General features: G+C 39.5%; 1 protein-coding gene across 2 annotated transcripts; it reads right to left on the bottom strand.

Moving 5' to 3' along the window:
* Positions 1-4,162: 4,162 nt before the first annotated feature.
* On the bottom strand, positions 4,163-15,658 carry LOC148870353 (phosphoinositide phospholipase C 2-like). 2 transcript variants are annotated; one of them, XM_088969333.1, is made up of 9 exons: positions 14,834-15,658; positions 11,974-12,170; positions 11,322-11,457; positions 10,985-11,221; positions 10,663-10,892; positions 9,844-9,961; positions 5,584-5,727; positions 5,384-5,470; positions 4,163-4,581 (listed from the first exon to the last, which is right to left on the bottom strand). In XM_088969333.1, exons 1-9 carry the CDS (start codon positions 15,152-15,154, stop codon positions 4,288-4,290), a joined length of 1,764 nt encoding a protein of 587 aa, XP_088825459.1. In that variant the 5' UTR covers positions 15,155-15,658; the 3' UTR covers positions 4,163-4,287. The 2 variants fall into 2 exon arrangements, with proteins under 2 accessions (XP_088825459.1, XP_088825460.1); XM_088969334.1 differs by having other exon boundaries at positions 10,663-10,889; positions 14,834-15,646.
* Between the last annotated feature and the right edge of the window lie 6,647 nt (positions 15,659-22,305).

The raw sequence follows: 22,305 nt of genomic DNA, 5'->3' as shown, positions 1-22,305 counted from the left end.
TACTTTAGACCCGGTCGCCTCTCCGGCACGGGCAAAATCAAAAAAGAGTAGACCAATAGTCACTCCAAAGCCTACGGGCCACATTACTACCTAAGACCCGGTCGCCTCTCTGGCACGGGCAAAGTCAGAAAAGAGTAGACCACTAGTCACTCCAAAGCCTATGGGCCACATTACTACTTAAGACCCAGTCACCTCTCCGGCACGGGCAAAGATAGAAAAGAGTAGACCACTTGTCACTCCCAAAGCCTACGTGCCACATTACTATTTAAGACCCGGTCACCTCACTGCACCAGGGAGCTCCAGCATTCTCTAAGTCACCGGTCGCCTAGTAGGCAATTCGCCACCGAGTAGTTCGCCACCGAGCAGTTCGCCACCGAGCAGTTCGCCACCAGGCAGTTTGCTACCAGGCAGTTCACCACCAAGCAGTTCGTTACCAGGCAGTTTGGCACCAGGCAATTCGCCATTAGGCAGTTGGCCACCAAGCAGCTCGCCACCGGGCAGTTCGCCACCAGGCAGTTCGCAACCAAGCAGTTCGCCACCAGGCAGTTCGCCACCAAGTAGTTCGCCACCAGGCAGTTCGCCCCCAAGCAGTTCGCCACCAGGCAGTTCGCCACCGAGCAGCTCGCCACCGGGCAGTTCGCCACCGGGCAGTTCGCCACCAAGTAGTTCGCCACCAGGCAGTTCACCACCAGGCAGTTCACCACCAGGCAGTTCACCACCGGGCAGTTCGCCACTAGGCAGTTCTCCACCGAGCAGTTTGCCAATAGCCAGTTCACCAGCAAGTAGCTTATCACTAAGGCACGCCACCACCGGATCAAATAACGAGGTATTTAACTAAAAAAAATTACATCACAAAACATTGGTACGTGGCCGAAAACAGTTACATCAATTTCCTTCCGCTCTTCCAGAACACTAGTGGCACAACAATCACTCCAAATCCCAATCCTGTTGATATAAATTCCCAATCAAACTTAACCCCGGATTTTTCTGATAAATCGTTGTTGTGGCAATGAACTCTCAAAGTTGAGAAAGACTCCGGCTATGGCAGCGGACGACCGATAGTGGCTCGATTGCAATGGCGATGTACAATGATGTTTGTGCAGAAGAACTTTCATTGTGAAGGAGAGGGAAGAATGCAAAACGAAAATGGAGAAGAGAGACTGGGATCCCAAAAGACGCTTAAACCAAAATTGACAAGTTTTTGAAATCCAGACTGCCGTTGATGTCTGGACTCCGTTAATTTTGAAAATTTCTAAGAAGAACGACGTGTTCGATTGTCATTGGATTTTCTGTCCCCTAGGGACAGACGATCCGAGCTCCGACCGACCATGCCCAGCAGGCTGCAGCCACCAGGTGGGAAGTCGGAACGCGGGGTGGGACCTCTCTGACTAATAAAAGAGCCCGATTAAATAATAATAAAAAAAAGTTAAAAAACTAGTTTGAGTTGCGAGTTGTCGAGTACTCGAGTTCGAATTCGAGTATCCTTTTATCTGACTTGACTTTAACACGTGGGCGTTGCCTCTAGCCTCTGCCTGTGTCTTGGTCGACTTTGTCGCCAATATGGACCCAGGCTTATTTATCACAGTTAATCAGGTCGACCTCCGATCCATGACAATAGAAAAAAACATCAGAGAAACCGAAGGCTGACTGGTTGAGGGCCTTTTGAGGCAACAAAGTTTTATTATTTTCTACCAAACTAAACACAGGAAACAACGTGTTAAACGCGGGATATTAAGATGAGATAACCCCCTCTCAGTCAGTCGGTCACTTTTAAGATACCTACCTTCCGTCATCAGTCACCGTTGGACATACAACAGAAGTGGTTTACATTGCATACACTAATTATTTTTAATCGTAAACCTTATTAATTATTCTTTTATATAAAAAATGCCACTTATTTCTCGCTCCTGTTTCCCAGCAGTTCATTTCACTTTACAATTTGTCGGTACTCCCCGACACCAGAATCCGGATGAACACCTACCTCATTAGAGTGATCCTCACACTACTCTCATATCACATAGCAGCTAGAGCCGTAAGTTGGGCCAGGTTAGGTGGGGTTGAAATTATCTTTAATCCAATCTTAAGTTTTAAACCCTAAACTTAACTTTCAACTCAATTTATCTAATTTTAACTTAAACTTCAATTAAATTTGTTCAACACTAATTCAATCCAATTTAACTCCAAGTTAATTTTAGTTGAACCCAACCCAACCTTCTTCCCGTTTTTTTAAATCTCAGATCGTAACTCAACTTTTATTGGGTTGGATTAACATAAAAGCTAAACCACTACTGAATGTAGATGTGCATAGAGCTTTAACCAAAAACTGAACCATCATCCAAGCCTAGGCCCCTAACTTCATTGAAAGTTCATATACCTACTGATAATAAACCAGTTATTGAAGTACTACCCCTTTTCTTTAAAAGCAATTAGAAGCAAGTATATTTATATTTCATTTCAAAAGCATGTGATCAGAGTTGCTAATTCGATACAAATGGATTGCATGGAATTTTTAAATTGTGATGGTGGGCTGAATCAAAATTTCAAAATTATAATTATGAAGCTTCTTTCAGAAAAATTAGGGCTTGCAATGGAGGCAAATTTCTATATCCACAGAATGAAATAAGATATTACAATCCTAAAAAATAGGAAGATAATCTAGCATAATATTTGAAAAAGCCAATAACCAAATAACACACACACACACAAAAAAAAAAAAAAGAAAATATAAAAGATTTATGGTTCAACACCATGGGGGGCTTTTAGGAATCATTCAACACCTATTGATACGATTAGGAAATATCATAAATAAGAAAATATAATACAAGAAACAATGGCAAGTTTTTCATTCAAAAATTTGTAATTTAGTCACTCTAATCCATGAACTTCTAAATCCTCCAGACATTTTATTTGGTCGAAAGGAAACTGCCACAACAATAAACAACCAAAGAGAAAAGAAAATAAAACAAACAACTAAATCCTAAGACATTAATACATTAAACCTATTTTCAAAACTAACAAAAAAACTTTCTAAGTCTGCACCTTGTAAGTTGTAACCCACTACAATTTAAAGCCGGGTTTCCCCAGCAATTTTATTGATAAATTTTACTGATCCGGGGGGTTGTTTAATTTCATTGCCATTTATATAGCAGTTTTCTTGAAAAACAAGAAAATTGTTGAAAAACATTTCTTCGCATTTTTTGACAAATAGGTTCCATTACGCGCCACATGTGCAAACAGTGAAAAACACCTGGAAGAAACCTTTTCAGATTCCATTGAGAAAAATGCCTATTTAGCGCTGAACTGGTGCCAACAGCAATGGAACCAAACATCACCCTGATCATTCCTGGACTAGACAGACGGTGGCTTCGGTAAAGAAGGAACAACTCTATGAAAGTTGGCCGAACAGTTCGGGAAAAGTGTAATCGTGATATTTTCTTTTTAAACAATGTCAGATACTCTAAGTTATTGAGCACTTTTACCTTTGATCCTATACTTCTGCTAAGTTTAGGGGTTCTGAAATCCTAATTTTGTTTTTCATTTTTTTGTTTGGACCAGATCATTTATTATTTTTATTTGATGCAAGGCATCTGTTCGCACAGATGAAACTTAGCCAACTGTATTTGTAAAATGCTGTAGGAAGAGGTCATGGAAATTTAGTTGGGATGGGAGACCAAGAGAGACACAAACTTTTGTAACTTGCCTGCAACAATTCACGAGGTGATTTCATGGCCAGGGGAAATAGGTGGTATATCAGGCAGGCTTTCAGGGCGATGGCTTCAGTTCGGTGAAGGCTATTTTTCGGAGATGAATACAAATTCATTTATGCCTCTTCGCAGTGAATGTTCTGTTTCTTTCGGATTTATACGCTTTAATAATTCACATCCAAACTTCCTGCAGAATAGGAAGGAATGTCTAGAAGAATTTCTTCTAAAGAAAGCAGACACCTGCGTCTAATTTTCCATGATTTCTGCCAGACACATCACACATACAATGATTAAAAGGTAAAAACGAAAATGGTAAGTTGTGGTGGCTTACCTCACCAGACGTCAAATAAAAGTGAATAAAACCTCAGTTCTAAGAATAAACAAAAGCAGATCACAAATACGTATCAGATTACAACCCTGCAAGTATAACTGAAACTATATAAGATGGCCCTCCGTCATGATGAAACAAGAAGAATTTATTGGAATGCACAACACTATGAATGATACAGACATCCAACTGCAAGATACGTTTTCATATAATACAAAACAGAGAACGGAGGTATCATAACAGGATTAAAATAACTCAAACAAACTGAAAACGCATCAGAAGCTTTACGGAGCTGTACTTCTCTCCCTTACGGCTGTGCAGTGGGACTGCTCTGATCCCCGTCCTCAACTCTGACACGGGCAGACATGTCTGACCTCCAAAGTCGTCCTTCTCAGACATGTCATACTCGTGAACTTCAATCCGAAGCAAAGCAAGCTCCGGAACAGTTAATGGGAACTCAAACTCCTCGTCCCAAACTGGTGTCCAGTCATCCTCAATTGTCTTTGTTTTCTTCATTACTGAATCAGCCGGAACTCCAGCAATCCCAACCTGTAGCTTGCCAGATCAGTAACCATGCTTTCCTACATAGCTTTACAAAAAGGGTCAACTTTAATTTGGACTAGGAAGATTATGGCTCTTGTCTCTTCGATGTTGTCTTTGATTGCTTGCTGTCAGAAATGCTAAAACTGTAGCGTACTACCTTGCCACGTTTTAGTCTAGTGGTGAGAATTTTATCTCCTTGGGTCTCCAGGATGATGCTAAAGAATATCCATATATAGATATTTTGTGATTAAAATTCTTTACTTTCCAAAAACTGTGCAACATCAAAACAATGACATTGGATCTCATGTTATGTATGTTACGTGATACTCATTATCATGGACCTGGACCTAACCTTGAGTTTAGATCTCCTTAGACTATGTTTGGTTCCAAATAAAAAATGAGAGATATAGAACAAAATCCCTTCAAGAACCTTCCCTCAACTTTCTGTTTCACTCTTATTTTCTATCAAACCAAAAACAGGTTAAATTAAGTCTATCAAACTTTATGATCCATATAATCAGATCCTTTGAATATTCTCTGGAGTACCCAACCGCACTTCCTCTTATTGCATATAAAATCCAATCAAGTGGATGATATAAAGTCCACACACGAGAGTGCTTGCACACGGACAATGTAGGTACATACATACACATGTGTGTATATGTACATGCTACATGCATACATATATACATAAATACACGTGTATATGCACATACTCATGTACTCTGCAATAACCAGATGGATGGACCCATTCAGGCAAGCAAATAATCCCAGATTTCTAACTGAGGTCACTTTTTTATAATCTTACCCTAGTATAAAAGTCTGGCGGGGAGTAGTTATCAAAGTGTGTGCGCTTGAAATCAAAGTTCCATCCTTCCCCCATATATACTCTCACCTGTTTACAAACATGAAAACCAAAGCCAAACTTAGTTTTGAGATAAGACCCACAGCAAAAAAAGACAATTAGACTATATTGTATAGTCAAAAGCTCAGGAAAGATTCATTCACCTTCAAGGTTTTCTTTACTGGTAATGTTGCCTTAGGATCAAATGCCTTGTTAGCATTCAATAGAAAATCAGGTTTTTTCACATAACCACATCCTCCATTGGCTCGGAACATTCCATGCATCAACCAGAGTGATCTTCCATACCCCTGTCAAGGAAAATCCCACATGCTCACATTTCATTCTCTTTGAGTGGAAAAATATTGCCATAGGCCAAAATACCAGCTAACATATCATATTATACCATACATGTGACCTCGGTTATTGTTTTAACTGATGTCTCTTAGTTTGATCAAGTAGGTAATTTCTTGACAGAGAATCATTGAAAAACAAAATTCATTTAGGTGATGTTTGGTTCATCAGTAGGCTTATGGTAACTTATCCCCTAAGTTACTTATCATTAGTTATAAGTTTCTTTTACCTAACCTAGTTTACTTAAGCTTACTTATAAAAGATGTTTTATAGATGCCTCAGGAGTGGGAGGCATATTCAGGAAAGAGACAGATCATGCTATTGCATTATTCTTAGGCCCAATTGGAGTGGGTGATTCACTAAGGGCTGAGATTATGGAGGTAATGGAGGGAGCACAAAGAGTAAAGGATATAAAATATCAATGAAATGTTGATTGAAGGGGCTTCACACCTTGTAACAGGGTGGCTACAGAGCAAAGAAAAAGATCTTTGGGTTTACAGGAATGAAATGAAAAACATTCAAATGGCTAATAAAAAATGGTTACAAACAAGGTGACAAGCTATCACCTACAAGAAAGAAGAAGAACTCAAAGCCCACAACACCAGAACCCTCCAAGAACCCCTTAGAACACAATATTCCATTCTTAAACCTTAAGATATTAAAACTTTTCTACCCTGACCATAAATCACTGAATCCAGAAAAAGCTTACCCCTTACACACTTCTTTTCTGTGTATTTCCCCCAACTGGTGCATCCTGTGCAGATCTCAGAGTGAGGACTGCTATCATTTGTTAATTTCTTGCTCATTTACTGCAGAGTTATGGGATTGGCTTCTCTCTTTGTTTGGGAGCAGTTGGAACTTGCCAGATTTAAGAATGATTTTTGATCCATCTACTTTTGTTTGGCAACAGAAAAGGGGTAAAATCATGTGGAGGTGTGCAAGAGCTGCATTGATAAGGGCAATCTGGGGAGAAAGGAAAGCTAGAACTTTTTTGGAGAAGGAAAGGAACCTTCAAGAGATAAAGGACTGCATCTTGGTTAGGGTGATTCATTATCTGAAATCTTTGGACTTGTTCCACCAATTCTCCTTTAATGACATTTGGAGGAATTGGGCAGCAGTGGCAAGTTGTTCCTTTTCCAAGACTAAAGTGAGAACAAGCTGGTCATCACCTCCTGCAGGCTTCTTGAAGTTGAATTTTGACAGAAGCAGTCTAGGAAACCCGGGTCCCTCTGGGTTAGGTGGGGTATTGAGGAATGAAGTCGGGAATGTGACATTTATCTTCTCAGGTCCTAAAGGAGTGGGAGACTCTACTAGAGCAGAAATGTTTGCTGCCCTGCAAGGTGTACAGTTTGCAGCTCAATTAGGGGTGAACCAGCTAATAGTTGAAGGTGACTCAAAGGTTGTTATAAGCTGGTTGCAGAACCCAGGGCCAGAGTCAGTAGTTTGGTGCTTCAGGAATGAAATTAAAAAGTTTAAGGTTCTGACAAGAAACATGGACCTAAGAATACAATGAGTGGGGAGATCAGCAAATGCTATGGCGGACTGTCTAGCCAAGCAAGGGGCAGCTAGGGAAGTTTTGTATTGGGCACAACTGTAACTTATTACTTTTGTTTTCTTCTTTAGTGGAGAGATCGCAGCTCGCGCCTCTCCAAGGGCTGCTTGTATGTGATAATATTTCCAATTTAATAAAAAGTTCATTTATTTATAAAAAAAAGGGCACTTCTTTTCCAATTCCAGAAACATTTTTCTCACAAACTCTTCCCCTCCTAAAAAAGATATCCCCAGTAATTTGCTTGGACTTCAGTTTCCGCTATCTTTTCCAAATCATCTTTTTCCCTATTTTCCTTACTTGATCAATAACCATCTCATCTTCTCCTTCATCTTCTGATTTTTATCTTCTTCTACTTCCATCTCAGTCCCCAGAAACAACTCCTCTTCTAAAAATACGTCTTTGTTTTGTGTAACAGAGAATGGTCTTGTCTTCTTCTCGACCTCTCCCCAGAAAGACCTCCTCTTCTAATAATACATCTTTGTTTTGTGTAACAGAGAATGGTCTTGTCTTCTTCTCAACCTCTCCCTTCACCAATTCTGTGTCACTGCTGCTTCTATTAAGGTTCTGGTTGAGTGGTTTCTATTTCTGTTTTTTACCCCCTTCCTCTTACAAGTCCTTGTGTACTTACTACAAGGACCTACCCCCACAAAGACTTTCCTTCAGCCAATGGAATCTTTTGGTAACATAGACTAAATGACCACTATTTGAACTCTTTGGTTTTTTCACAAATACTGCAGCACCATCATCGTTTTTAGATCCTACTATCATAGAAGTTTCTCTTTTCCTCCCTAAATCCACTCCCAATTTTCCAATAACACTTGGAAAACAGAACCATGCTCCACCATCTCCACCTCCTCACATGGACTCTCACATCCCTTGGAGTTTTCAGCTTTATTTTCCCTCGTAGTCTCATCCCCTGCATTTAACAGAACTAACTCTAGCAAAACAAGGGGTGTGTAGAGATAAAATGTTTTAGTCACGGTTATGAATAAAAAAGAGAGGGAAGGATATCTACGTAGGGCTCCTCTATATGTGTACACCTTATTTTATCATTACTAAAGTTTTGAAGTTTTTGATAAAAATTAGTTGTTTGATAGATGGACAACCAAAGATAACTTTTTTAATTTTCTACTGATGGTCAGTTGAGGTGGCTCTTCAATATTGATGATTATGCAGTGCACCTTATCTACAGGCATTAAGATGCTTAGCCAGTGATCGGTGATTAATTCAATATAGTGATCAGTGATTTACTGAAGATAACTTTTTTGAGGGTGGATTTTTTGGGGATCCATAGTGGGTTGTCTTGTACAGTTTCTCTTTGTACAAAGGACCCTGATCAGTGATTAATTCAATAATACTTTACCTTGCCTTTTTCAAAAAAGAAAAAAGATGCTCAGTCAGTGATACAAAGTAGTCATTGAACCCAAGTGAGAAGCAGTCTTAGCTGATCCAACCAACTTGAGAGTTCCCCTGGATTGTGTTTCCACATAATCTTCTAACAGGTTCAACCAGCCAAAAAAATATCATTTCCTTTAGCAATTCTGATCACATCACCACAGTTTATTTGCAATTTTGCATATGGAAACCTAATATGGATTCTCTCTGCTCTGACTGACACTAGGATCCAATCCAATATCTCCAAAGGAGACACAATAAATATTCCTGTGGAAAAGTAACCTTGCCAGCAATAATCATATCATTGGAACATGCAGCATACCATGATGGGTCTTATGGCATGTACAAGTTAAATTGTGCATTTATGGCTTTAGATACCTTTAGATCATGTGTGCAAACCTTGAGAATTGTGATACTATCACAGAAATTTTCAATTGGAAGTTCAATGACCCTGGATACCATACGTGATATTTTACCATTGCTTATCCTAAATCTTGAAGCATGACTTTTTAATATTCAAATATTTGATTGAAGCAGGCAGAGGGATTAATTTTATCAACTATCACAAGTATAAAGGAAATGGATCAACTGATGCCCTTGCCATCTATGCATGTATCTAAAGAATAATACTACCTCCCTAACAAACAACCTGCTACACTCCATCTTGGCAATGATGGCTTGATATTCTAGCTCAGCTTTCTTTGTAATTATTGTTAAGTGGCGTAGTTTGCTTATGATGATGATCATAATCATCATTTTTTTTAATCCAAGTGCAGTGGCAGGTAGAGGATTCCCTGTATACAAACTGAAGGAACTACTCCCTCAAGGAGGGCAGAGGATTCAATGAGGCTCCTTCATTTTGGATTCACCTTTTTTTTCAAAGGAAAATACTGTCCAAAGATATTGTCCTGGTGAAAAGGGAAGTCTTTTTATACTGCATGCAATTCTTTTTGCCCAAACAGTTGCTTTGCACAGTGAAGATCTTAGTTTTAGGATTCGAGTCAAACAAGGAATGACATTAGGGTGTATAGATAGGAAATAAAAATTACTAATGATGGTAATAACATGAAAAAAATATCAGAAAACAAAAGAATTACAAAATAATGTACCAAAGAGGAAACCTAACCTGCATATTAAGGGCAACCATTTGAGCTCCATACATCCACCCAAGTAGTGGGTTGTAGTTTGATGAATCAAAGCGTATACCCTTTGGGTATATTCTCAGCAAATTCTGCTGTGTGAACCTAGAACAAGCCAAACAATCAATCAATCATCAGGAGAAAAAAAGGAAACAAAGATTAGAAAAAAAAAAAGCATAACTAGTTATAGTTTGTGTATCAATTCAGACATGATTTGCATTGGAGAATAAATAAGAGAAGAAAAATCTAAACTCTGAAGCATACATGTCTTGGGGTTGATTATTAGGTCACCATGCCATACATATAAGCAATGCGCATTCAAGGGAGTAAAGGGCCAACATTAGAAGAGATCATTCTAGGGAGATTTTTGTGTATATTATTGTTTGACCCCTCTAAGAAGAACTCTGAAGCCAGGAAGAAAAGGCTTGGATCACAATATTGTAACAATCAATTTATGAACATGTTGCTTGACCAGTAGCTGAAGAGCACCAATTCCCAAAAGGTAGGACTTTTTGAAGGCGGCTTCTGCATTGTACACCATATGATCACCAACATGCCACGGGCAGAATGACTTTTTAGTCTACCAAGTACCAAGACTGGCATATTATATTCCCAAATAGAGTGGATAGTGCAAAAGTGAAATTTTGTAGCTATCTCATATATCATTTCCAAATGTTCACAGTTGGACTGTTGAAATGTTTTAAAGTATTAAAAAATATTTATCCAGTTTCCTGACACAGATACACAAATGAGCTTGTGCACAAGATTTCATGCAAATGAATCTTGTTAAAAAACTTAGTAACTACCTGATTATTTCTGCTCCATGGGTTAGAACAGCCTTCTCAAGCTCTTGTTCACTCAAACTGAGACGCCTGACTCTGGTTGGCTTCACCTTTAACCATTCAGATAATCCACCCTTCAGCTTCCCAGCATGAATAGCAATTAAATGTTTATATTGAGGTGCTGTATTCTGCTGTAACTTCCGATCTCCATCATCGGTATCTTCCTCGTCCTCTGCTTCATCTGAACCATTCTGCTGTAAAATTCTAAGTGAGCAATTAAACAGACATCATCTTTGTCTATGTCTAAAACAAATAAACAACACCATAAACTATGATTCACATGCACCTTATCGACAGCTTCAAGTTCAACTTTAAGGTCAGGAACTTCTTTCCCCCAGGCTTCTTCCTCAGCTGAGTCCTTCCCCTTCTGTGAATCACTTTCCTTTAACTTAGCCTGAAGATACTCTTTTGGTGGTTTAGTCGATATGACAATTCGCTGCTTCAATGATTCTGGTGAAGGGAATTCCATTAAACATTCTGATTCAGGAGTAAATAGCACATCTTGAAATGTTTGTGTGACCATCTACAAAGGAAGTTATTTGCAATCATAAGATGCTTCATTGCAAACCACAATGGTGGTTAATGTGCACACTTAAAAGAAGAAAATGAAAATACATGCTTACCTCAGCTACTTTAGCCTGAAGATCTGGAGTAAGATGATCTTCTAGAGTTATAACTACAGGATATGAAGATAAAGCGAAGGCATGCTCCTTAATAGACCTCAAACATTTTATGAGTTCCACTGGGGTTGTCAGTGTCCTATACACAGAAAACCAGATTACTTGAAAGAGAAATTAGGATGCAATTATATCAGCTTGAGAAGATCAGCGAACAAAAAAGGCTGTGATTCCCTATCCTAGTCTACCCAGTTTGCAAAACAATCACTGTAAACTAAATGTTCAGTGTCATTCTTTTATTTATTTATTTCTTTTTGTAGAATTGTAGTCCATATTAACTCATTTATGAACATATCTTTTTTATTGACTAGTCAACACCTAGGTACCGACTAGCCATCACATTGAATAGAGAGGACAAAACAGCTAATCAGTGCTTAACCACATTGATTCCACTGATATTGTCTACTCTTCAGATGTATTAAAGGTTGATCTCCAAAATGCACCATGAATATCAAAGAATCTGAAGAAGGAGCTACTAATAGCTAAAGAGATGGACACAGTATGCTCTGAGTTTTAATGAAAGTCATCCTTTCTCAAAATAAACAAACAAATAAATAAATACTATGATAGAGATTTGACTTGCACATTAAATATATACCTTCCATGAAGAACATCCACATTATCTTTTGTAGAATTTGGCCATATATCTAGTTCAATCACTCTTACACTCATATGCAGTGCATTTACTATAGGGACATCACTGCAATCACTGCTAAGTTGATTCCCAGTTAAATAGGAATTATGCCCTGTATATATGAAATAATGGGACAATGGAGAGTTCATATCATGATGCACCTGGAAAAGGAGCATTTTGTCAGTCACCAGGAAAGCTAGAGATCTCCATGGTTTGTGAAATCAGTAATAAGAGAGACAAATCCAAGAAACGTAGTCAAGTACATATAGGTAATTCATGGTTTGAATGGATTGCAAAGAAATAGTGAAATATCATCCTTTATTCAAGGGATAAATTTCAGCCTAAACTACCTTGCAATGTGTCTAATATAAATCGTACCTTATAGACACCTTTAAAAAAAGAAAGCTTTGGGAACTATTATATTTTTATCATTAACATACACAAAAATACTTTATTTATAGTCATATAAAGAACAAAAGAAGAGGTGCAATCCCTTATCTGATTAGAGAAACGGACCAAGGAACACATTAATAACCCTTGACCAAGATCAACACAATCCAGAACCAATACATATGAAATAAAATACCATCAATCTGGATTGTTAGCCACTCAATACAACTGGTGTCTCCCAACCCCTCTCTTGTTATTTCATTGCCTTGTTGGCCATGGAGTTTGCTGATTTCAGGACCAATATTGTTTGATTATTTCTACACTCTCTACCACAGTACCAGTATCATCTCCCTCTTTCTGGTGGTTACCACTGTTACCACACTTTCTGAACTAGTTACCGTTGCAGTAGAGCTTGACCAATATTGTTTGATTATTTCTACACTCTCTACCACAGTACCAGTATCATCTCCCTCTTTCTGGTGGTTACCACTGTTACCACACTTTCTGAACTAGTTACCGTTGCAGTAGAGCTTGCTACCAATTTCCATCCTCTTATAATAGAGTCCTACAGAATAGGGAGTCCAGGAATCTTTTGTTGTTAATACACTATTACTGTAATTACATCTTTGAGGGTGTTTCACGCTTCTTTTCAAGAAAAAATGCTATCATTTCTTTTTTGTGCATTGTCATCTTTCTCTTTTAGTGGCTAGTTAGGGGAATATGGAGTAAATAGGTTCACGAGAACTGATTTCTTTCACAGCTTCTTGTTGTATCCTAAAGTTTTCTGATTATTGAAATCTTTTCAAAGTTATTGATAAAAAAAGAACTGAAAGAGGGAGGAAAAAAATGGTTGGCACTCTAACTTATCTTGCAATGAACACACACATGAGGTAATAAGACCCAGGTCTTCCATCTAATGCCGGCACATCTTATCAATATTTTTATTTTAAGAGTAGCTTCCCAAGAAAAGGCCTTAGTCGTGGGAGGAAGAGGAAGGTAAACACATGGATTCAGGACCTTCAAGAATGATGAATGTGTGACTTTTAGGTTAAGTTGCCAAAATTACCTTGTCATTGCTTCTAGGCTGAAGGACAGGATCCTTTAACAAGACTTGATCTGAGAACAATACCTAGCTATTCTTATTTCAGCCCTTAAACCATACGTTTATCAAGTATATGTTTGGCATTGATGCTGCAGATACAGCACTGTTTTCTTAGAAAATGGTGTTGCTGATGTGTGGGTTAGAAGCACTGTTTTCTGAGAAAATGGTGTCTTTTTTTGTTTGGAAACATTGCTGCCAGGTAGGACATTTCCTGGAGCAACAGCAACGTTTTCTGTTTGGTACCAATGCTCCAGGAAACATTTTCAGCACTGGTACCTATTATCCAGTGCCACATCATGTCCCTGTCACTGCCACCTCATGTCCCCATTGGCAGCAACGAGCTGCAGCTCCAGGAAAAGCCAAATTCGGCATTGCTCCAAGCCATGCCTTCCCGATTTCCAAGGCATGGCTTGGAGCACTGGTTTTTTATGGAAAAACGGTTCCAAACAAACAGGCGTTTCCTGGAGCAATGGCATTGATGCCAAACAGACGCCAAGTCAACCCAGTCTATGTGACCCATAACATGCTGAATTGAACCATTTCCAGCCCTTAACCTTCACTTTTAACTGAGAAAGAGCCAGCCCCTGTTCTTGCATAAAATCCCAGTAGAACCCATCCCACCAATTCCCTTAAGCAACCTTAAGCTTTCTTCTACTCAACCAGCATCAGATTTTCTTTTTAATTTTTAATAAATGGTGAAACTGTATTGAATAAGGAGGGAGAGGTCCGCTCAAAATATGAACCACATCAGTTGGTTTTTACTTGTTCTATGTACGAGTTGGTAGTTTATAATTTGGAACGTTAAAATGAACCCAGTTCTCTAGGAAATAGGCTTCTTTAGTTCAGATATTAGTTCGTAATTTAGTTTGATTTAACTTGTTATTATACATAGATGCAAGTTGCAACGGTACATAAGCAATAAGCAGTATATAGATGACAGCTCAAGGTGGTATCAGATCAACCAATACAAGCACCATAAAAGGATATTGATGATGTTTTATGCACAGTTGGTTCAAAATAAGATGTACATGTGGTAATTAATCCAACAAACATTATCTGTCAAAAAAAAATCCAACAAATATTTATATTTTTGTGTCAACGAAATCTCAGCATTTCCAACGTTTTGAAGAAATACAGTGTTCTTCTAAATTGGTACATTACAGGGAAAATCCAGTTCAACGATATGAACACGGAAAACAAATCGTGATAAGTGAAAGGGCAATTGCCAACACGAACATAAACTGCTATAAAGGAAACGACAAAACCAGATGTCAAAAAAATTCTACAAGAGCACAATTAAGTTGAAGAAACAAAGTGTAGAAGTATAATTACCCCGACAGAAGGCGAGAGAGGGGGATTAGTATCGCCGAACAGATAGCGGAAGAAGGCTTCGAGATGGATACCCTTTTTATGGAAGATATTGAGATGCTTAAGCTCTCTGAGACTATCGATAATGGCTTGTGCATCCTCCGTTTTCGCCGTCTTCTCTTCCTGAATTTCGATCAGAAAGCTACGGAGGTGATCCGCATTCATGATGCCATTTTCTGAGTACCTGTTGAAAAGGGCCTTAATCTCTTCCGGAGCTTCGGCCACTGTCTGCTTGAACCTTCGCCGGAAACAAAAACAAACCCTATAAGTTTGCTTCGACGCCATTATCTCGTAAAGAAAGAGAAAAGGACGAGTGGAGTTGCAGATTAATAGTTCGATGGCTTTGGGGAGAAAAAGGAGGGGGGGATCTTCGACTGTAAGAGGAGATTGTTCCTTGGCTCTGCTACTCTGTTGCAAGGAGAGACAGATAGATGGGATCCAGAGTACAACACTCCACTTCTCACCAATAAGAGCTGGCTGGCTTTGCTCCTGCTCCGGCGAAGTGAGCAACCGTTTTCGATGTTTGTAGCAGAATTGCTGAGAGCGGGTGGAAGTAGAGTAAAGCACAGTGGAGTTGCTGCATCAATCCTAATCGCATCAAACTTTACAAAGAAAACTCTAGCTCCTTTAGAAAAGAGAAAAGAATCCTATTTACAGTGGATGAGAAGGCCACGCCTCTTTGTTTATGAAAATTTTCGTATTTTCGACGAGTTCTTTCTCTTATCAAAGGAGCGAAGCCAACCCAAACTTTACGATTGTAGGTCCCGCCGTCCCGCATCTTCTGAGTTCTGACCTTTATATTATATTTTGTCGTTTTAACAAGTTCAGGATCTGCTGCATTACAGCCGCACATCTGGAACATCTCACTCCCAATATACGGCTGTGGTGTTCGGTCCGAAACCGTTACGATGTATATAGTATGGAACTATGGATCTTAGAGCCATACATAGCCTTCCACCCTCCACCATTTCTTACTGATCAAATTGATTAATCCAGGCCAAAGGCCGTTTTTGCCTTTTTGGTGCGTTGGGATCTCCTCCTACCACACAATATCCTTATTCATTCCCACCCATACATCACTACAACCGCTCATCATTTATGGGAGATGGGAGATGTTTTCAATATACAGCTAGTCAGCTACCGTGTGTGAATAGGAGATGTGCATTGGTTTTTGGTATGGCCGGACAATAACAGCGGACTTAGCTTCTAAAAACATAATGTAATGTTTTTTTAAAGAAAGCAGATGGAGGGTCGCATTCAAATTGAAGCATTGTTAAGGTTTAGTTTTGACTTTTGAAGGGGTACAAATATAAATACTTAGGGTGCGAAGTAATGCAAAATACGAGATTTGAGCCCTACATATTTGTATTTATACAAGTTCCAAACTGAGTCTAATAACATTTCGGGAAATATATAATACGGAAAATATTTTGACCAATCACAACCCCATTTCGTGAATTTTGATGAAAACCCATATCATTAATTACCATTTTTATGATACTAATTGATTGGTTATAAATTTTTCCATTATCATGTATTTTCCTCATTATAGTTAAAAATATAATTAATTGAAGAATTTTGATCAGGTCCACTATCCATGGGTGATACTGAAGAAGCATTATAATGGCTTTTAGGTGTTTTTTTTATATTTCCTTTTGGCAACGGTTCTTTTCGTGTTCTGTAGAATATACTAGCTCTATTAGTGAATAGATCTAGTATATTCCACCTGGAATTATCGACTAAAATATATGAATTAATGGTGCATCCATTCAAATAAATTTAACCAAAATCAATTAAAAACAAAAATTCATTTTTTCCCTTAGTAAAACACGGACAATCACTCCATTGTTTTTTCAATTTGGCCAATTTTGTTTTCTATACAAAAAAGTGTTAAGGGTACTTTTGGAATAAACAACCATGGATCATACTTTTGAACATTTTCCACTCAACTTAGGGGTATTTTGGGAAAAACAACCATGGGTCCATGCCCTTAAACATTTTTCACCTACTTTAGGTGATCATATTACTATTTTCATATGGCAAAACAAATAGTTCTTAAGGCTCAATTTGGAAAGAGTATAATGCAAATATATACAGCGTAAATACATAAAAAATATAAGGTTTTACATTCTACATATTTGCATTTGTACTCCTCCCAAATTCAGCCTAATGAAAGATTTATCAAGTAAATAGGTTGCAAAATATAAAGGATGTTTTAATAAAATGCAAACTATAAGATAGATTTAAGTAAATTTATAAAACTATAGGAGGTATTCTATTAAATGACCTAATAATAAAATATTGAAGAATCTGACAATGAATCCGACTTCAGCCATTAATTATCACATGAGACTGAATGAGATGGGATAGTGGTTGATTCGTATTAGGTCCAATCAGTTATAAACATATGGAATGAAGATAGCTTTAATCAGATTGAGATTGGAGTTCCAACTGTGATTGAATATTCCTACCAAAAAAGATTGAGATTGGAGTTTTGGCAAACATATACTACCAGTTGCAGATGTAATCACCTTGAGCTCATTACACGTGTAAGGATCAAGGAAGAACAGCATCTTGATCATAAGAAACCGACGAAACACAAAAGCAACCTTTCATTATTGATAGATAATTTTGCAAGCAAAGGATGTCCCATTAATTATTTAGGCATCCAAAAGAAAACAAAAGATGCCCAAACAATGTAATAAGGGCAATGCATTAAGAATATCTATGTATTTGTATGTTTTTATTTATGGGAGATATTTCCAATGCAGTTGCTGTAAAAACGATGTGATGAGGACTAAATTTTAACCATATATAAATTTTGCACATGGTTCTATTTTAAATATTTTTGTTTGTAATTATGATTTAAGCCTCTTATTAAATATAAAATTTGTGCTTTTTGTTCCACCAGCATGTGTGCATGTGATTTGAAGGTGACAATTTTAGATGATGATGATAATAATAATATATCTAATTTTGTTTATAAAATTTATGTATTTTTTGTTTTTATATTAAGTCATTTGACTTGTATGGTTGAATTTTCTTACTTGCCACATGGACAAAAGAAGCTTTTGTTTTTGGGTCATTTTTTTTAATATAAGTTTTATATTATTAAAATATTAGATATAGATCTAACTAATAAATTTATTTATAAGAAAAATACCTTAAATAAAATATATCTTATATGGCAAGTTGTAAATGGCACCGCTTTTAAAAATATTAAAAGAAATGTCCATTGGGTTATAAGAAAAATTAATGGAATAATAAATATATAGGATCTTGATATTAATGCCAATAGTGACATAGTTGTGTATAACATGTTAAACCCACCATCTTTGTCATATCATAGTGTTTTTATATCATATGTGATGAGGGGTAATTTGGTCCTCCAATGATATCACAACACATGGCAGCGTAGAACAGTAAAGTGACACCTCGGCACCACGTAGGTAGACCCTAGGAGTACTTTGGACACTTCATGACCGTCCTGATGACCTCGGCACCACTCTGATAGGCCGAACTACAAACAACTATGCAAGACCTCAAGTCGGTGTAAGAGGCGACCTGCTTCCACTGATCTAACCCGACTTTGGTTAGCGACCTGCTTGAAGTGTCGAGCGGCCTCCCCCTTTAGTAGGTTATCACCTCCGAATTCCCTAGGATCACGATGCCACATCAGAAGAGCCGGTTATCACCCCACCCACTTCAGGCAAGATTGGATAAGCATTACCCGCTTACGCAACGTCCACCTCTAGGCGTGAAACCACCTCTAAACCAAACGGGCCAGGGATCCTAGATGCGTTTCGTGAGGCTCATGGTAGCTCGTCTATATAAGGCCTTCACCTCCAACCTCACAAGGGATACACAACTTAGCTCTCTAAGCACTCTAGTTCTCTTGTTCTCTTGCAATCAAATACCAACTCGCTAACTTAAGCATCGAAGTGCCCACCCCAAGCCAAGCAGCCCGAACACTCTGATTACTTCTCTCTTGCAGCTCAACCAAGCAACCTACTCAATCCGGGGTCCAAGCTGCCAACCAGCAAGGAACACTAGATCGTGCATCATCAAATGGCATCGTTTGTGGGAATCACTACACAAAATTCGTATTCCCACGTTCTCTTTCTAACTACATCTGCAATGGCATCTTCCAACAACAACCTCGTCAACAACAACGTATGTGTTGACGGAACAGTCACAAGGGGGCAAGACCAACACGTCGTGCATACCAACGTCCCCTCTATCATTATCGGATAGTTCACCTTGCCCCTGACCTTACCAAGCGTCCCGGTCACATAGAACCCTAACCGCCCCCTACCCACTATGAACATGCCTCTTCCACCGGGCGAGCCCTCCGTGGTTCTTGTTGGAATCGATGGTCACCAGTTCAATGAGCTAGTGTAGTTCATCCGTGGGATTGACCTATAGTTGAGTATGTGGGAAGGTCATTTTGCAGCACTAGTAACGATGCAACAACAACAACGACAACAACACCAACAACATCAAGCCGCAGGGCAGACACTAACCAGAACTAGTAGCCCTTAACCAAAATCAGAACTAGAACCAAGTAAAGCACCCACCTTTCCATCACGATGACCAGAACCAAGTTCTCACTTGGAATCAACCCGAGCTGTGATGTCCGTGGCTACCAACTCCACTGAAGGGTCCCAAAGAAGGCATCGCAGATGTGCATGCCCCAACATAGGAAGGAGTCATCTCACTCTAAATGACAATGAGGAGGTGAAAAAGAAAGAGGATGAAAAGAAGGAGGTGAGCCGAATCGACACCTTGTCTGTGCAGCGATGACCCAAACCTTGCGAGTGGCGGTAGAAATCCTCATGGCCCTACGACCGAAAGATTTCAAGGCCCCCAACCTGAAGTCTTATAACGGAATCACCGACCCAGTTAACCACCTCGACAGCTTCCAGGCATTGATGCAGCTACGTGGGGCCAACAATGCAAGCCTCTACATGGCCTTCCTAAACCACCTTCTAGGGCACAACCTAGATATGGTACTCGAGGCTCGCCATGGGCTCCATTAAGAGTTGGAGTCAGTTTGCAACCTCTTCACCACACACTTTGCGATGAGTAAGTGGTGCCCGAAATAGGCAACCTGTTTACTAAATGTCGTCCAACAACCTAATGAAAAGCTTCGAGATTACATCAAGAGGTTCAACCTGGAGTAATTACAGATCCCTAACCTCAACCTAGTTGTACAACTCACCATGATAGTTAACGGCGTTTGGCATCTTGACTTGTGCTGGGGAGTTGAGTTGAACCCTCCAGCCTCTATGCAGGAGTTCCTTAACCAAGCCACGAAGTTCACAAAGGGTGAAGAGGCGATCAAATCTTGGTTAGAGATAAGCAAAAAGTGAAAGAGATTGGAGGATGAATCCGAAAGCAGTAAGCAACGATGGAAGAGCAAGTTGCCAAGACACAATAGGTCCCCACGTAGCCGGCGGAGTAGGTCCTCTTAGAGAGGCAACAGGTACTCAAGTCGGTGTTCTCACATCCCTCTTGTCCAAAATTGCAACTACACAGCACTGAATGCGAAGTGGAGAGAAATTTTGAAGCAAATAAAGATGGCTAAGTACATTAGGTGGCCACCCAGGATGAGAGGAGACCCAAGCAATAGGAGCTCGAATAAGTATTGCCACTTCCATTGGGACAAGATCGAGGAGCTGATCTGCCGAGGTTACATGAAGTAGTTTATCAAGCACGAAGACTGCCACTGACCTACTGACCAGCCTAGAGAAGTGCCACAATCGAGCAGGGATCGGAACAAGAACCAGCCTCCCTGAGACCCACCACCAACAGAGTGGCCCATTTGTGGTGTGATCAACATGATCATGGGTGGGTCCATTGTGGTAGGATGCAGTACCTCGGCGGGAAAGAACTTAGTCAGGGAGCTCATGCATGAGGATGAGAACCAACCCAAGCGCCCTCGTGTGGTGGAAGTCATTTACTTCACTGAGGATGACGCTCATGGGATCCAATATCTGCATGATGACGCCCTCGTGGTCAAGTTAGTGATAAACGACTTCGAGGCAAAGTAGATTCTAGTCAACTCCAGTAGCTTGACGGACATCGTCTTCCTGGAGGCGTTTGAGCGGATGGAGCTGGAGAGGAAGGACCTACAACCGACCGATGTTCCCTTGGTCGGCCGGCCGATCCTACATGCCCTCAGAGCCGTGGTGTCAACTTATCACCTGTCGATGAAATTCCTGATGGATTATGGAATAGGAGAGGTGCGAGGGATCAGCTCAAGTCGCAGAAGTGCTATGTGGCCGCGCTTAAGGGCAAAGGAAAGCTGGTTGTTGACGTTGACTTGGAGCCACCCCCGAAGAACAACGATGAGAGAGCTCACTCCATGGAGGACACCGTCTTGGTTCCAGTCTCTGATACAGACCCTGCAAAGATAGTGCAGATCGGAGCCTGCCTCACAGAACCTTTGCGTTCTGTACTGGTAAGTTTTTTTTAATTAATAATTTAGATGTTTTTGCTTGGTCGACAGCAAAAATGCTCGGCATTGACCCCTTTGTCATAACCCATAGGTTGAATGTTGACCCTTTAGCCATACCAGTTCGGTAAAGGAAAAGGAACCTTGCATAGGAGTGGTGAAGGATAGTGGATGAGGAGGTAGGAAAGTTCCTTGCAGCAGACTTCGTTAAAAAGGTCTTATATCCAAGCTAGATTGCAAACCCAATGCTCGTAAAGAAGGCAAATGATAAATGGCGCATGTGCATCGACTATATCGACCTCAATAGAGTTTGCCCAAAAGACAGTTTCCCACTCTCTAGGATAAACCGCCTTGTAGATGCGACCTCGAGGTTTGAGCTATTGAGCTTCATGGATGCTTACTCCAGCTACAACCTAATCCAGATAGATCTAGTGGACTAGGAGAAAACCACCTTTGTAACTGAAATGGGCTTGTATTGCTATAAAGTTATTCCCTTTGGTTTAAAAATGTTGGAGCAATCTATCAACGCCTTGTAAACAAATTGCTTTTTGATTTAATTGAAAATAAAATAGAAGTATATGTTGATGACATGGTTGTGAAAACCTAATTTTCAAATTCTTTAATTTCTGACCTAAATTGCATTTTTGACATTTTAAGAACATACAACATGAAGCTCAACCCGGACAAGTGCCTCTTGGGGGTCACGTCGGGCAAGTTCCTTGGGTACACGACGAACCAACGTGGCATTGATGCCAACCCAAACAAAATCTAGACCGTCCTAGATATGAGACCCCCTAGGTTGATTAAAAAGGTCCAAAAGCTAACAGGTCGGATAGCTGCCCTGAATCGGTTTATGTCTAAGTTGTCTATGTGGTGCCTTCCATTCTTCAAAGCCATAAAAAAGAACCAAGACTTCAAATAGACCGAAGAGTATCAGCTCGTGTTTGATGAGATAAAAAGGTATTTAAGTTCACTGTCC

Source organism: Nelumbo lutea, chromosome 2 (genome assembly GCF_056320005.1).
Source record: "Nelumbo lutea isolate HS-2025 chromosome 2, American lotus-T2T, whole genome shotgun sequence".
Classification (NCBI taxonomy): Eukaryota; Viridiplantae; Streptophyta; class Magnoliopsida; order Proteales; family Nelumbonaceae; genus Nelumbo; species Nelumbo lutea.
Note: the sequence above shows the minus strand (reverse complement) of the source record. Positions and strands in the feature narration are given on the sequence as shown.

Bases quoted from the DNA above. Each gene is read 5' to 3' on its own strand.
- LOC148870353 (XM_088969333.1), bottom strand. From the start codon at position 15,154: ATGGCGTCGAAGCAAACTTATAGGGTTTGTTTTTGTTTCCGGCGAAGG. The intron at 5,471-5,583 runs GTGAATGAATCT...GTTTGTAAACAG, and splicing joins CAGTAAAGAAAACCTTGAAG to GTGAGAGTATATATGGGGGA. The intron at 4,582-5,383 runs GTAAGATTATAA...GGCAAGCTACAG, and splicing joins CGCCAGACTTTTATACTAGG to GTTGGGATTGCTGGAGTTCC.